The 16848-nt window shown below is 47.1% G+C and overlaps 1 protein-coding gene across 6 annotated transcripts in view; it reads left to right on the forward strand.

The window, feature by feature from the left end:
- LOC135920377 (G2/mitotic-specific cyclin-B2-like) overlaps window positions 1-13133 on the forward strand; it is a 321085-nt gene extending 307952 nt beyond the window's left edge. For all 6 annotated transcript variants that reach the window (XM_065454624.1, XM_065454626.1, XM_065454628.1 and 3 more), the window contains 2 exons: window positions 324-432; window positions 12800-13133. In XM_065454624.1, coding sequence (XP_065310696.1) covers window positions 324-432; window positions 12800-13015 — 325 coding nt within the window. In that variant the 3' untranslated portion in view covers window positions 13016-13133. The remainder of the gene's footprint in view (window positions 1-323; window positions 433-12799) is intronic.
- Window positions 13134-16848: the final 3715 nt, after the last annotated feature.

A 16848-nucleotide genomic window follows, 5' to 3' on the forward strand; every position in this document is an offset into this window, starting at 1 on the left:
TACATGTTGAGAGATGCACACCCATGGCTGTGTCCCTGTAGCCTTTTTTTTTGGTTGAACTGTAATGTACGATGCACCGGAATGAAATGCAGACAAGAAATAAGCACCACCGCTCCTTGTATCTTGTCACATATGGGACTGATAAGAGCGTTCGGGTCCCGAGAGCCTCTGTGAATATATACCCCAGTATCGTAGACAGTGGTGAATGTGGAAATGAAAGTTTGTCTTGTAGCTTTTTTCCTGTGTCCGTATCTCATTCTGGCGTGATGATACACGATGCCTTACCAGCTAGTACTAAATTGGTCCACTTCATTGACATGCAGCTGGGGTGCCCTGATGGCCCACTACGGGCGCTACACGGAAGAGGCCCTGCAGCCCACCATCAAGCGCATGGCGGAACTTCTCCTCGATGCACCAGAAAGCATCCACAAGGTCTGCCTTGTTTTGCTCCCTCCGATCTGTACAACTTTGCCAGCAGAGAGCGAATCGTTCACCCACTGTCCCACTCTTGAACTCACATTGATATTGGTGCGTAATACTGTGATACAGTCAAACCCATTTATAACGAACTCGATATTTCTGCGAAATTAGTCGTTGTATTAGTAGTTCGTTATATATGGATTCGCCCTTAAAAACATTCAAAAATTGACCCCACTGAAGCTGGTGGCAGCAGTTACAATTGGGCAGCACTTTGTTCCGAAAACCACATTTTCGTGTAATTTGTATTCCGGGCGCATACGTAGCAGCAAACTTGAGTTATGGTCATCTAAAGAACAAAAATGCAGCGTTGTATAGCTCTTTCATAATAGTGCTTGGTTCCTATCACCTGTAATTTCTAAACTGCAAGGGCAGCCGCATATTCAGCTTGTGATATATTTTAATACGAGTAGGACATGACTGTATTCTTCACAGGATAGCGAAGCATTCTAGTTGGTCATTAAGGCAAACTTCGGAAACTTCTGCGGAATGCCGCCATTCTGCAAAGGTCTGTCATCACAGGCTCAGTATTATGACTGCGCGTTAGCCATACAAGAGCCATAATATCACCTTATATATGTTGCTTCGGGCGTCGAGCACCGGCAACGTCGTGCATTGCCGATGATCGGTGAGGGGATCAGCCATCTTCCGTTTCGGCGGCGAGTTAAGCGAGGCTGAGAAACTGCATGGCCAGGAAGACTTCGACGCAACCAACTATAACGAACGCGAGCGATTAAGCTGTTAGCAGAACTGCGCTGAATGAGAAGAGAAGTGGTTCTTGAGGGAAGGGGGAAAGGCTTGGAAAATCCGTGCGCAAAATCCGTGCGGCAGCACGGCTAAGCGCCAGCTGGGCAGCGGAGGGGGGAGTACGTACAGGTTGAATGAGGAGCCAGCGAGCAACATGCGAGCAATCTGCTTGCGGCACAGTTGGCGCGGTCCATTCGTGTTTCGGGGGGTGGGGCGGCGTAGAGCTATGGCCGCAGCCCATTCGTGTTCGGAGGGGTGGAAGGGCGACGGGAGAAAGCCGCGCAGAGATGCCTGGAAAATGAGCGTGCGGCAGCTGTTGGAGCAGCGGCCCATCGTGCAGCAGCTCTAATTTCTCGTTTTCTTCTTTTCAACGATTTCGCATTTCACCTTTCGGCTCGAACACTCAGCAGCCTCACGTATTGTTATAACCGGTAATGACGCATTGGGGCATTGTAGTAAGCGGGCTATTTCACCATGGAAAGCATGCAAAAGTTGACGGTGCAGCAACTTCTCATTGTTATAAATGATATATTGCTAAAACCTGTATCGCTATAAGTGGGTTCGACTGTAGTATTTACGATATCAGCGGGAAGGTGGTTCCAATCTATGCATGTGTGAGGCAATAAAGACTACAAAAAATGCTTAGTGTGGCATAGATAGGTCGCAACTTTATTACAGTGGTCAACACACTGTGATACATAATGGGGTCATGTAAAGAATTGCGTGTGCAGTGTAAGATGATAAGTCCTATTAAAGAGTGTTAGACGTGCAATTCTACGTCGAATAGACAGCAAAGGAAGACTAAGATTATGTTTCGTGGAGGAAATGCTCGCAGCTTTATTTTAATTAGAAAAGATTAATCGGACTGAGTTATTTTGGACAAGTTCTAACGCCGTTTTCAGGTTATCTTGGCCAGGATTCCATACAGAAGTAGGGTATTCTAATTTATGCCGTATTAGAGTTTTATATAGTAGGTGTTTTACGTTAAAAGGTGGGCTAGCGAAGGTATGGCGCAAGTAGCCTAACATACGGTTAGCGTTGTTAATAACGTTTTGGGTGTGAATTGACCATGACAGGTTTGTAGCTATATGGACACCTAAATACTCGTAAGAGTTAACTATTTCCAAAGTAACGCTCTTTAAGTCGCAAGTGGCATGTTGCCGAAAAAAAACGGGATACATGTAGTGTACTTTCCACTTTTTAATATTTAGTTCAATTAACCATGAGTTAGACCACTTATAAATTGCGTCAAGGTCGAGTTGTAACCTGTTAACGTCGGTTTCATTGGTTATTTCGCGAAAAATAACAGTCATCAGCGAACAAGTGTACGTTAGAAGACAGTGTAGCAGGAAGATCGTTAACATAAATGAGAAAAAGGAGACGGCCCAGGCATGAACTTTGGCGCACCCCAGAATGTACATCGCAGAAAGAGTTAAAACCATTAGCTGCCACAAACTGAGTGTGGTTTGTTAGAAACAGCTGAATCCACGTGAGAAGAATAGGAGAGAGATTCAGTTAATTAAATTTGTACAGGAGAAGTCTGTGGCAAACCTTGCCAAACGCTTTAGAGAAATATAAGAATATACAGTCATCAAAAGAAGAACGATCCAAAATTTGATGTAGCTCGTGAGTGAATGAAGCCAGTTATTCCACATGAGAAAGTTTTGCGAAAGGCGTGCTGAGCTGGGGTGAAAAATGAATTATACTCAAGGAATTTAACAAGATTAGAAAAAATTATATCTGCAAGTAGTTTACATTACGTACTAGTCAATGAAATGGGACAGTAGTTATTTGGTGAATCTTTGTTACCTGACTTATGTAGGAGAATAACCTTCCCGATCGTCCATTCTTTAAGTAGTATGGTCGTATCTAGGGGCTGCTGAAAAAGCTGTGTAAGAATAAGTGAACTAACGGCATTAGTAATTCTTTCGGAATTTTGGGCTGAGTCATAGCCGGGAGAAGAGTTAATATCAAGGGAATTAATTAGTTTTAGGATGCCAGACTTTTAAATAATAATTGGAGGCATTTGTGTATAGTGACATTCACGTGTGGCAGATAGAACACTTTTACACTTAGTGGAAAAGTATTTGACGAAGGTGCCGTTTAAAAGAGCAGCACATTGCTCGCATGAAAGACGGGAACCCGAAGGTTCGTCCAAGGTGATGTGGTCACTAGATGGGAGATTGATAGTTCTCCAAAATTTTTAACGTTATTTGTTAGCATTGATGGAAGACTGTTAGATAAAAATTTATGCTTAGCAACCTTTAATGCAGTTATTTAAGTATCAAATGCTAATTTGTAAGTAGTCCACCTCGATTCGGTAGGTGAGCTTTAACCAAGCGAAAGAAATCGTTTCTTTTTGGTTGGCAAGCCGCTTGATGTGGAGACAATACCAGGGCGCTTGTGGATTTAGAACAATTTTGTGAGTCGGTATATGCTTTTTGGTTAGTTCCTTTACTTTAGCCCCTCAGGTGCGTCTGTGCAAGCAGGCGTTTGGTGTGTTGCGACACCACGTACCCGAGCACACGAGGGTTGGACCCTCCCGCGTGTAACCGTGCGCGGCTTAGCCGTGTTTGGGGAAAGGGGGATCCTGGGGGTTGAGCCGATGCTGGGTGTTCGGATCTTTGAGGCCCCCCGGCGGAGGCAACACACCACTTTGGCCTCTGTTTCACGTAGATGGCACTCCCGGACTGACCCACCCGGGGGAAATCGGCAGTCGTCTCTTCCTGTCTCTCTCTCCCTACAACCTTCGTCTTTTCCTTACTTTCCACCTTTCCTGTCTCCTTCTCTCATCCATTTACTTCCTTTCTCCATGGCGGCAAGGGTTAACCTTGTGTGGCTATCCTACCTTGGGTACACCATATTTGGTTATAGCGACGGCGTACGGCTGGCGTCGTGCAGGCTTGTACACAAGCTCTGCAGCGTCCCCTCGTTGGGCTCCGTGGTGGGCGGTCGGCGCTGTTGCCGAACATACTTATTTTCTATGGCAGCACAAACCTCTGTCGTCTATGATCGGCGTCTGAAAAGATGCCGCACCGAAGTACCATTCCATTTCTCCTTTCGGAGCAATGCTCCAACCTTCCCCAAGTACTATGTAGTACATAGCGAAAGCAACATGCCAGTAAGAAAACTCTCACCATTCTTTGTCGCCAAATGCTTGAAAGAAAAAATCGGACCGACGTACAAAGCCTCCAAAATGTCTAGCGGGGACCTCCTAGAACTGAATGATAAAGACCAAGCAGAGAAGCTCACTGACCTTACCACTATTGGCGACGCCACAGTGACAATTTCACCACATAGAACACTGGACACAAGCCGGGGAGTGATATCTGAAGAAGAATTTATTGCATTGAGCGATGAGGAACTCCTTGGGGGTTTCCAAGAACAAAATGTCACCAAAGTACAAAGAATAGTAATCCGCAGAAACGATCAAGAAATCCCCACTAAAAATGTTATACTCATATCATATTGACCGCAAGTAAGACGGGGACAGAGGGAGAAAACACATAAACAGAACGGGCCCGTCTTATTTGCGGTCAATATGATATGCAGTAAATACCAACTAGGCCAATGTGAAGTTCTTCTGATGCTATACTCACCTTCGGAACAAGCGTTATGCCTACCTCTCTCGATGCCGGTTATGTCAAAGTCATTGTGAGGCCATATATCCCGAACCCCAGACGATGCTTCAAATGCCAAAGATTCGGACATGTTTCACACGCATGCCGAGTACAAACAACTTGTGCTAAATGCAGCTCCAACGATCACCAATCTGAGCACTGCACCTCTTCACCATTTTGTTTTAACTGCAAAGGAGACCATCCTGCCTACTCGTGGTCGTGCCCATGCTGGAAAAAGGAGAAGGAGCTCATTGCACTAACTGTAAAAGAAAAAATCTGGTTCTTCGAAGCAAGAAAACGACTGTCGTACCATGCCGATGTGACGCAGGCGGGGGCAGCGTCACAGAGGCCTCCAGAGTTCTCCGAGCCCACGCGCAGTGGTGCCGCAGTGACTCCTCCCGCCCCCGTGGTGGAAGCAGTCAGTACTGCTCCGCCCTCTCCAACGGCCCTGCAGACAGCAGTCCCGCAGGGCCCTAAGATCAAGCGCACTCCAAGGCCCGAGACGCATGTCTCGGCGCCAAACTCTCGGTCCTCCAACGCCTCAGAGAGAGCAATAGAGGTCGAAACAAAAACCCCGGTGTCCTCGACACCAAAGGACAAGCGCTGCGGAAAGAGGGACAAAATCCCAATAACAACTCTAAATAAGAAGGCGATAACCTAAGGGTTATCGCTCTGTTGTATCTGCCTTCTTCAGATCTATGTCACCTAACATCTTTCTTATCTCCCATTCACTCGTTAATATCATTTTTTACCTTTCAATTTTATAATGGCTTTTATGATCCATTGGAACTGTAGAGGTCTCTTACATAACTTAGGTGACATAAAAGACCTGTCGATAAACTTCTGTCCTGTGGCCCTGTGCTTACAGGAAACCAACGTAGGCGATAAACACAAAAACATTTTAAAAGGTTTCACTGTTGTACGGCGCGACCGTACTCAGGCGAACCGGCTGTCGGGTGGTGTAGCCATAGTTCTTCCAGGTGGTACAGCAGCCAGAGAAGTTCCCAATAACACTCACATAGAAGCCGTTGCTGTCACCGTTTTAGCTCACAAAACCATCTCCATTTGTTCAGTATACATTCCGCCGCATTCACATTTTACCGTAAGAGACCTAGAGTTAATTTTAAACCAGCTACCTGAACCATTTTTAATAGGCGGTGATTTTAATTCACATAACACGTTGTGACAACTAGTGACAACAGGGGTCAAACGCTTGAAGATTTTATCCTAACAAATGACATATGCCTTTTAAACACCGGTGCCGCAACTTACTACTCCCCAAGCGCAGGAGCTATGAGTTGCTTAGATCTGGCACTATGCTCTCCATCACTTCTTTGCGATTTTCAGTGGAATGTTATTGAGATCCCCTGTGGTAGTGACCATATGCCTGGTATCATTAACAGAACATCTCCTTTTCCTACCATCCCACTGAGGCCACCACGTTGGAAACTCCATCTAGCAGACTTGCCTCTCTTTACTGAGAAGGCCACTCTGGATAACATATCACATGAGCTAACCATGGATGAAATGAACGATCAGATCAGCGCCTGTATACTTGCTGCAGCAGCAGAAACAATCCCACAATCGTCAGGATTCCTAAGAAAAAACCTAAAACCCTGGTGGACGAAAGAATGTACGCAAACAAAAAAACTAGAAAACAAAGCGTGGGGTATCTTTCCGCGATACCCAACACAAGATAATCTACTTTCTTTCAAAAAAGCAAAAGCGAAAGCCAGGTACACACGCAGGCAAGCAGAAAGACAGTCATGGAAAACTGATGTATCGTCTATAAATAGTTCAATAACATCCAAACGAATGTGGAATCAGCTTCGCAAGTTTAGAGGCGATTACGCTTCTTACACTATCCCCATACTGTCACTTCCAGGCACACAAACAAATATAGAAGAACAGGCAGACATATTAGGGCAACATTTCTATGATATATCAAGCTCGAAAAACTACTCTGCTGCATTCCTGAAACATAAGCAATTAGCAGAAACACTAAAGCTGCCGACCACAGGAAGCTCAGAAAGACTGTATAATGGCGCTTTAACAGTTCCAGAAATCAACAGAGTACTTACTAGTGGCAAGAAAACAGCACCCGGTCCGGACAAGGTACACTATTCAATGCTAGCTCACCTATCCCCTAAAGCAGTTGAGACCTTGCTTCATTTCTTCAACATAATCTGGGAAACAGGAAAAATGCCGAAAGAGTGGAAGAAATCTATCATAATCCCATTCTTGAAAACTGGAAAACCTCCCACAACAGCAACCAGTTATAGACCCATAGCACTTACAAGTTGTCTCGCTAAGTCCTATGAAGCCATTATCAACATAAGATTGACATACGTCCTTGAAACAGACAACATGCTAGATAACCATCAGTGTGGATACAAGAAAGGTTGCTCCACAATAGACCACCTAGTTCGGCTAGAAGACGAGATACGTGCGGCCTTTCTACACAAGCAATATTGTCTCACAGTTTTCTTTGATCTTGAAAAGGCGTACGACACAACATGGAGGTTTGGTATCTTAAGGGACTTAGCAGACTTAGGAATCCGGGCTAGAATGCTGAAATGTCTAGCCGATTTCATGTCGAACCGAACATTCCAGGTGCGTTTAGGAACGGCGCTGTCACGTGTATTCATTCAGGAAAACGGTGTGCCACAAGGATGCTTACTAAGCACAACACTCTTTATAGTAAAAATGAACTCTGTTAACAAAGTCATTCCGCCCTCTGTTATGCACTCCATATACGTCGATGATCTGCACATAGCGTGCTGCGCCTCAAACTTACAAACATGTGAAAAGCAGCTCCAGATAACAATTAATAAACTAACCGAGTGGGCTGAGAAAAATGGCTTCCGCTTCTCCACTCAAAAAACCGTTACAGTGCTATTCTCGCAAAAACGAGGATTGTACTTAGACCCGGTTCTAAAATTGAATGATGTCGCGCTGCCAGTAAAACAAGAATATAAATTCTTGGGAGTAATCTTTGATAAAAAATTAAACTTCCTAGCCCACATTAAAACACTAAAGATTAAGGGAAATAAAGCATTGAATATCCTAAAGGTTTTGTCTCATAAGCACTGGGGTTCCGACCGGATCTGTCTTCTACGTATTTACCGGTCTCTTGTGCGTAGCCTTCTAGACTACGGCTCCGTGGTTTACGGCTCAGCCAGGCAGTCTTACATCCAACTACTTGATCCAGTACATAACCTTGGATTGCGACTGGCAAGTGGTGCATACAGAACGTCACCCATTCAAAGTTTATATGTTGAGTGTAATGCACCTTCATTACAGCAGCGCAGAGCATTACTAACATTCTCTTACTTACTCAGAATTCAGTCATCACCGCAACACATATGCTACAACATTTTTACACAGTGCAACTCACGCTTACACTACACAAATAAACCGAACATGATTAGGCCATTTGTCCTGCGGTATGAGCAATACTGTCGGGATTACGACATCCCCCAAGAAGTCCTCCAGGTTGCCAAGAAACCACAACGATTGGCTCCATGGTACAATTTCACACAGTTGTGCGACTGGACATTAACACATTTAAAGAAAAGAAACACTCCACACGAACACATCATACAAGAATTCCGTGCTCTTCAGGACAAGTATAAAAATCACATGAGATTCTACACGGATGGCTCCAAAACAAAAGAACACGTGGGTGTAGGGGCAGTAACAGCAAATTGGGAAACAAGTATTTGTCTACCAAAACATGCTTCTGTTTTCACTGCTGAAGTTTATGCTGTATGGGTTGTAGTTAAAAAGATTATCACTGGCAAGCACAAAAACACAGTCATATACACTGATTCCTTAAGTACCCTGAAGGCTCTCAATCCGAAATCTGAGTGTGAACCCCTGTTAGGGGACATACTAAACATGGTCGCACTTAACAAATATGGGAGATCAATCCGCTTCTGCTGGGTACCAAGTCTTGTTGGGATACCGGGTAACGAAGCAGCCGATACATGTGCATCGATGGCAGCATTCAAAGACCTAATAAACACAGCACTTCCATGTAAGGATAATATCCGTACCATTAGGAAGGCCTTGACTACAAAGTGGCAACACGAATGGGACCATTGTAGAGAAAACAAGCTATATCTCACTAAACCAGTACTTGGTGAGTGGAAGTCGTGCAACCATCAGGAGCGCTTTTTTGAAGTAGTTCTATGCCGACTACGCATTGGCCACACACACCTCACACACAATTATCTGCTTACAAAAGAAGACGTGCCAACATGTGAAAAATGCCAAGAACAACTAACAGTCATGCATATACTACTCACATGCACACACATTAAAGTACACTGACTGACTGAATAAACTTTATTGAAGCCAGCAAGAGATGGTGGCTGTGCCTAGGCCTCCCACGTGAGGACGTCGAGGTGTTGCCTCTTCGCCGCCTCGCAGGCCTGCTGGGTCGCCCAGAGTTGGTCGTCAAGGTTGGGGCTACGCAGGGCAGCGTGCCATCTCGACGAAAGGGTCGTGGGGTTAGTGTCGGGGTATTGGTGTGTACAGTCCCAAAGCATGTGTGGAAGTGTGGCTGGCTGTGTCTTGCAGATATAGCACGTGGGATTGGGGTAAATGTCTGGGTATATCTTGTTATAAAGTTGTAACGAGGGGTAAGTATTGGTTTGTAGCAGGCGGAAAGTTGTAGCCTGCGCTCGGGATAGTTTGTTGTGTAGGCCGGGGAAGGTTCTACGCCCTAAGTAGAAGGACTTCACAAGATCATTGTAGCGTGTCAGGTGATCCCTACCGGTGGGGGCAGCCTCCCCTTCTCCCGCGCGGTTATCTAGGCCTCGCGCTAGGGAGTGGGTAACCTCGTTGAGGTTTGGGAGGTGCGGGTGGCATGAGCCGAGAACCAGACGAGTGTAACCTGATGGTCGGTTGAGCGGGGCGCTTGTTGCAAGATGCGCAAGGCTTGGTGTGAAATACGACCGTTGATATAGTTGATAACGGCGGAGCGGGAGTCAGAGACGATGGTATGGCATGTTGGGTCTAGTGTGGCTAGCGCGATGGCCACTTCTTCAGCTTCCTCAGCGTGTGGAGTTACTAGGCTGATAGCATGGTGGAGAGAGCCTTCACGCTTGGTGACGGCTACAAAGCGGGTACCGTGGGGATATTCGGCGGCGTCGACGAAACTCACACCACCGTGCCGAGTAAGGGATTTTGTGAGAACCGTGGCACGTGCTGTGCGACGTGCGTGGTTGTATTCGGGGTGCATGTTTCTGGGGATAGGATCGGCGTGAATCCAAGCTCGTATGGTGGAGGGGATCTGGTGCTTATGGCCATGTTGATGGTGGTAGGTGATACCGTGCGAGGTGAGGATATGTCGACCCGTCGCTGTGAGAGTGAGTCTCTCCAGCTGAGAGCGACGTTGGGCCTCGATGAGCTCGTCCAGTGTGTTATGGACGCCTAGTTGAAGGAGGAGGTCAGTGCTGGTGCAACCGGGGAGGCCGAGGGCTTGTTTATAGACACCGCGTAGGAGGATGTTGATCTTGGTTTGTTCAGCCTTGTACCAGTTTAGATACGCAGCAACGTAGCTGATGTGGCAAATTACGAATGACTGGATTAATCGGAGCAGATTCTCCTCTTTCATACCCCCACGGCGGTTGGAGACCCGCTCCAAAAGTCTCATGGTGTTGGCTGTATTCATCTTGATTTTGGCGAGGGCCATGCCATTCGCTCCGTTCGCCTCTATGAGCAAGCCGAGCACACGGATATTGGTGACGAGGGGTATGGGGCTGCCATCCGTGAGATGAAGCGCAATGTCTTCGTAATGGCGTTTAGCGGTGGAGTATTTTGGACGGCGGCCACGGAGAGTAGGCCTGTAGAGAAGGAGTTCGGACTTCGCAGGGGAGCAGCGAAGCCCCGTGCCTTGGATATAGGTCTCGACTGTTTCAATCGCGGATTGTAGTGCCGTTTCTATTTCGCCGTCACTGCCTTTGTGGGCCCAGATGGTTATATTGTCAGCGTATATGGTGTGGGTGACACCGTCCACTTGCTGCGACTCCTTGGCAAGATCGATCATGACAAGATTAAAAAGCATTGGGGAGATAACGGAGCCCTGGGGAGTTCCCGCGCTGCCCAAAGTCTGGGCGTCGGAGCAGAGATCCCCCTCCGAAAGGAAGGCCGTGAGATTAGACAGAAAGTCTCTGACGTAATTATAAGCGCGCGCACCGATATTAATGCGTGAGACGCGGTCAAGAATGGTGGAATGGGCTATGCTGTCAAATGCTTTTTCGAGGTCGAGGCCGAGTATAGCTTTAGTAGTACGTGTTCTATCTTCTAGTATGTGGTGCTTAAGTTGTAGCATGACGTCTTGGGTCGACAAGTGGGCCCGGAAGCCAATGACCGAGTGAGGATACGCTGCAGTGTCTTCCAGATGGGTGTTAATTCGCGTGAGGAAGGCATGCTCCATAACCTTTCCCACACATGAGGTTAGGGAGATGAGGCGAAGATGATCGAGGCTAGAAGGTTTGCCAGGTTTCGGAATAAGGATGACCTTTGCTGTTTTCCAGGCCGGCGGAATGGCACCATTACGCCAGCAGTCATTGACATAATCTGTCAGGTGGGTGACGGAGGCATCATCCAGATTAAAAATTGGTATAGCAGTCAATTAATTTATTCAGCCATGCACAACTTACATTCTGTTGTGTGTCACTGAAAAACGACAATATGCTGCAACTAGTTAGATGTGTGGTTGGGCTGGTCATGCCAAGGTGTATAAGAGTGAATGCCGAAAAGGTTGAATAGTGGATGAGAAATTTGCTAGGGAACGATAGTTTGCCAATGCAAGAGTCTATTAGGAGAGGACTTTGTCGCCAGATATGACATGCCTGAGCACATGAATTTTTAATTTTATTCGTGTATGTTGCATGCATGTATTTGTATTTTCATATACCGTAAAATATAGCAGAAGCGCCCCCCCCCCACTTCACTGAACATTGGGCTAGTCTAGATATGGGCGCTTGTCTGGTTGAAGCAGTAAATACCAAGATGGCGGCCAACGAACTAATTCAAGGCAGGGCTATGGTGTCGAAGAAGGCACGTTTATTTTCAAATGGTAAATAATGGCGTACACCAGCGCCTACTCACCCTCGCTGAACCCAGCGGACGACTATTCAGAGTCGGTGCAGAACAGGAGGTCAATGCATTCGTCGCTGACACTCGCGTGACTTGAAGAGACCACGGGCTCTCCGGTGCCTATAAGTCAATTATGCAAGTGCCCTTCCTCACTGCCGTCCAACACGACACTGATCCCACACCTCTTAAAGGATCATGCGACCATGAGTTTGCGCTTCATCTTCTAAACATAGTTGATGTTCTTTAGCGCGTCGTGCGTGGTGTCCCACTCGGTTCTTTTTCTGTCTATCTTAACATGCCGAGAGGTGCAGCTCACATTCTTTCCCGACGCGCGGTGCCACTCGACGGTTTCGATATTCGTGGCAACCGTGTAGGAGTGCATCGTGCGGCTAGCGGATTGCGCAACAAGTGTGAGTAAAGCGGCTTCGTGCACGCTTTATCAAGATGTGTCTCACAAAAGCCCTGTGGCTACTGTCAAGGATTTCTGTCAAGGACTTCTGTCAAGGACTGTTCATTGTCGCTTTGCATTATCTTCGCCTCCATCGGTCTTTCCTTTCCCACAGCGAGGAAGTGACTATCCCCGTCATCGCCGCTAGCGGCCTCGTAGCGACTGCAGTGGAGTGAATATTTCACCAGATGCTCGCGCTTTGGAGGCGGGGGGGTGGCGCTTAACATATAATTTTCAGAATTCTGAAGTTTTTAATATGTTTATACTGGGCGCTTCAGTGCTATTCTACGGTACTTGTAGCACTCCTGCCTTGGCTGCCTGAAGGCTGCTGGCAGTATTTAATAAATTAATAACTCAATGTATCTGCGTTGGCTGACCCGTTGCTGTCTCTGTGCAGGCGCCGTACAAGAAGTACAAGCACACGCGGCTGGGACGTGTGAGCGGAGTGACAGTGACCCAGGCTGCCAAACTCCGTCTGATGGCCGGCCGGTCCTGCGGAAATGCAGAAGATTTCAGTTTAAGCAGTCTTTTTCAGCGAATACTTTTTTTTTTCTACAGCTTTGCATGGAGATCGCCTGTGCAGGAAATGGCAGAGCCCGCGAAATCACACTGAGCCACTGTATGCTAGTACTACCACATGGATCTTTCTGCCACTGATTATCCCTCTTGCACACTTCTTTTTTTCACCTGACTGCATCAAAAATATGGACATTAAAGTACAGTCTAGTGCAGCTGACTGTTTGTCTCTGTTTGGGTGCAAGCAGGACTGCAAACGTCATATGTTGAGTAACGTAGTTGCGTACAGCACCTTACGATAAGTTGCAACAGAACATGCCTACGAAATCTTTAGTACGAGTCTGATTACACACTCTTTTTAAAGCCCCATCCAGGGAGGCTGTGCCACAATCTTTTGATCGGGCTCATTGAAAGCAGCGATAAAATTTAATGCTTCAAACTAATTGTTTTGAGGGAGCGTACGCCTCCTGCACAAAGTTGGATCAGAGACCCTTTACGTTAGCTGGCCTATGCAGCACTGGTTGCTGCATCCCCTGCCTTGTTGTATTCATCCATCCATTCTCTTGAAATGCCCCGGCCATAGAGTTTCCAACTATATTACCTAGAGGGAAATCTGGCGCTGACTGCTGTGGTATGCATGGGGATGCTCGTATATTGTGACTTCGGATTGGCATCGTTCGCGGAGAGACAGGCAAGCACCGTTCTGTCTGTCACAATGATTCATATTCTACTCAAACTACACGTAAAAAGCTGTTCTAGCTTTATTATTGCACAAAAACAGGTTTTGTTTAACTATGAGAACTTCTACAATTATATGATGCGTAAAAAGTATCAGCGGGCCGCTAAAGTTGGAGGACATGACGGCACGGCGCCCCTTGAAAAATTCCCATAGACGGTGGCGCCAGATTTCCCTCTAGGTGTTATAGTGAGAAACTCTATGGTCTCGGCAGTTGTCATTGCGATGGATTCTTTGTTCTGTAGTCATTTCACTGCCGCTGTCCTATTTGTGTGCATATACAATAATCGCTCCTTATAATGGAATCTCTTTACTCGAAATATAGCTTTATTCGAAATTTATTCCGATGCCGACCCAAAGGCGTGCATTTTAAGCCGCATTACTCGAAGTGCACGAAGAGCTTGACCTATCTAGAGCTAAGCGGCGAGCGAAGGCACATGCAGTGTCAATACTGCCGACAAATTAGCCTCGTGTAGGCACAGAACAGGCAACAGAAGTGCCAAATGAGTGGTACCAAAAAGTTTACTGCGGATCAAACGGAAGCTGCGAAATTCTAAGGTGCAGCATGCTAGAACCGTTAATCTCAGTTACAATCGCATCGCTGGTGTCCTCCGTGAAAACTGTTGTCTCTCCGATGCCGAAAAGTGCCCAAAAGACCACGGGCACCCTTGCGCCGTGGCATTCCATGGGGTGCACTCGATGAGCAGTTTTACCGCTCCGAGGAGCAATTCTGGTGCTGAAACATGCCAAAAAGCACAAAAGAAGTGTCCCTCCGATTATTCTAAGTGCTATGTTCGATGTGAGAGTTACGTCAATAAATCGGAAAGACGGCTTTAAAGAAGCCGGTCTAGAAATTCGCTTGCCGCTCGCCATAATTAGCCTGCATCGCAATAAAACACCGCCCCACGCTTCGTTACATCTTTGATGGTGCAAATCAACCGAAAACATGAAAAATCCGAGCTTCACCAGCAGCGAGTCAGGCTGGCAGCATGGCGGGTTAGCGCAAGCTGGTATTTCCCCAGCGATTTTCTCGAGCCGATCATGCTCCATTCACGCCATCCGACTTTAGACAAACGGTCTAAATGCATGGTAGGCTCATTTAATTTTCTTCCTAGACATTTGTCATTAACGCAGATGCGATGGTGCGCAAAGACCGACACTCGAACCGTAGAATTGGCAGTGTCATCGACAACGGCGCACCGAAAAACACGTTTTGCCAACTTCGCGGCTGCACACCTTGGCAAAAAATTGCCCAGTGAGCATGCAAAGCCCCTACTGCAAAACTGTTCAGTTTTTACGATCGCACTGCGTACCCACAATGAGCGGTTAATCGTATTTTGAGCACAACAAACAACACCTCGGACTCGCGCCAAGGCATTTGCGGCGCTTTCCAGCACGATATTCACGTATAGTCTACCGTCACATCTACTCCTCCTCCCTATATAAGCGGCCACTGCCTTCCCCTCATTCGCTCTTTAGTCCGCAAGCCGTTCGGATGCCATTCACTCATCTGACTCGCCTTCATGTCACCCTCCTCGCTACCGATTTCGTCGTCGTTGCTCCGCCAAAGCTGCCGTCTTCCAGCCTGCACCCCCAAGCACAATTTTCCACCAACGGGTGCCCTTCCGAAGTTCCTGCTTCTTGGTCTCCACAACTCCGATCGCCTTTCTCCCGCTACACGTGAAGCTGATGCCACGCCCAGCATTGCAACCATCGCCATCATCAGTGCACACTGACGCGAAAAGCGAGGTGTCCTGAGGACATTTTGAAGCTTCTGCTGTGCGTTGCCTGCCGCATTCAGCCACTTTCGCGCCGACAGCGCGTGCGTTTGGATCCATGCTGCAGGACATGTGATTGTGTGTGTTATTTGGAGTGCTTTGTTAGGGGTGCCTCGATTGTGCTTTTGAATTGTCTACAGTGATAAATGGCTCCGTTAGTCTGTAGGCAAAAGTGCCTGATTTTGGAGCAAAAGGTTCTGCTGATAAAAGAAGTGGAGAAAGGCGGCCAGCAGAAAACTTACATCGCGAAGGAATTCAGCATACCACCGTCTACTTTATCACCTGTAATGCAAAATGAAGAAGCTGTGCTGGATGGCTTTAAAAAGAGCTTGGCGAAGTGAAATAGGAATCGCGATTCGAAATACCCCTAGGTGGAAGGTGCACTTCTACAGTGGCTGAAGCACACCAGGAGCGCAAACCTCCACGTACATGGACCTGCACTTACTGCAAAAGCCGAAGCTCTCGCTCTCCAAATGGGCCATGAAGATTTCAAGTGCAGCAATGGCTGCTTTGAGTGGTCCAAAAAAGTTGATCGTTGGGGAAAGCGCAGCCATGAACCACGACACTGTATGCGTATGGCGCCAACATCGGCTCCAAGCTCTACTTGAAAAGTGTAAAGACAAAGACATCTACAACCTAGGTGAGGCTGCATTATTCTACAAGATGCTACCGAATCGCACGCTCACTACCGCTGGCGGATCCTCATCCGGAGGGAAACAGCAAGGAGCGTGTCACGGTACTGTTTGGTGCCAATACAACAGGTGAGGAGAAGCTTCCTTTGTTGATACTGGGGAAGCGGACATGCCACACTGCTTCTGAAATGCGACTATTCCCAAGGAATACATCTACAGAAGTAACAAGCAAGCATGGATGACTGCTGCTACTTTTGAAGCCTACTTGCGCATTCTGGGTAGACGGTTCGATGCAAATAATCGCTAATCTTTTTCATAGTTGACAATTGCCAAAGCTACGGGAAGATCGACAACCTCAAGACGATCGCTGTGGAATTCTTTCCTGCTAACACAACCGCGGTACTGCAGCCGATGGATCAGGGCATCATTGAGGCCACGCGGAAGTTGTACCGCAAGGCTCTTTTGCACCACATGCTCACAGCATATGATGCAGCAAGAGGTACAACATTCATTTGCTTTGTGCGATCCGTTTGCTGAACTTCTTAGGGAAAGAACTCACATCTTCGAAGGTCGCCAAGTACTTTGCACATGCCGGCTTGTCCTGCGCCATCGTCAGTGACCCTGACGATGGCAGGACTTGCAGCGATCTGTACGAGGGTGTTCATAAAATTGCTGGCCAAGATGTAGAAGGCGACTTCGAGACACTCGCATTGGCTAACGCTGCTGCTCCTGTGGGCGCCACAGTGACAGATGCAGAAATACTAATTGACACCGTTAGTGGCCC

Source organism: Dermacentor albipictus, unplaced genomic scaffold, assembly GCF_038994185.2.
Source record: "Dermacentor albipictus isolate Rhodes 1998 colony unplaced genomic scaffold, USDA_Dalb.pri_finalv2 scaffold_13, whole genome shotgun sequence".
NCBI lineage: Eukaryota > Metazoa > Arthropoda > Arachnida > Ixodida > Ixodidae > Dermacentor > Dermacentor albipictus.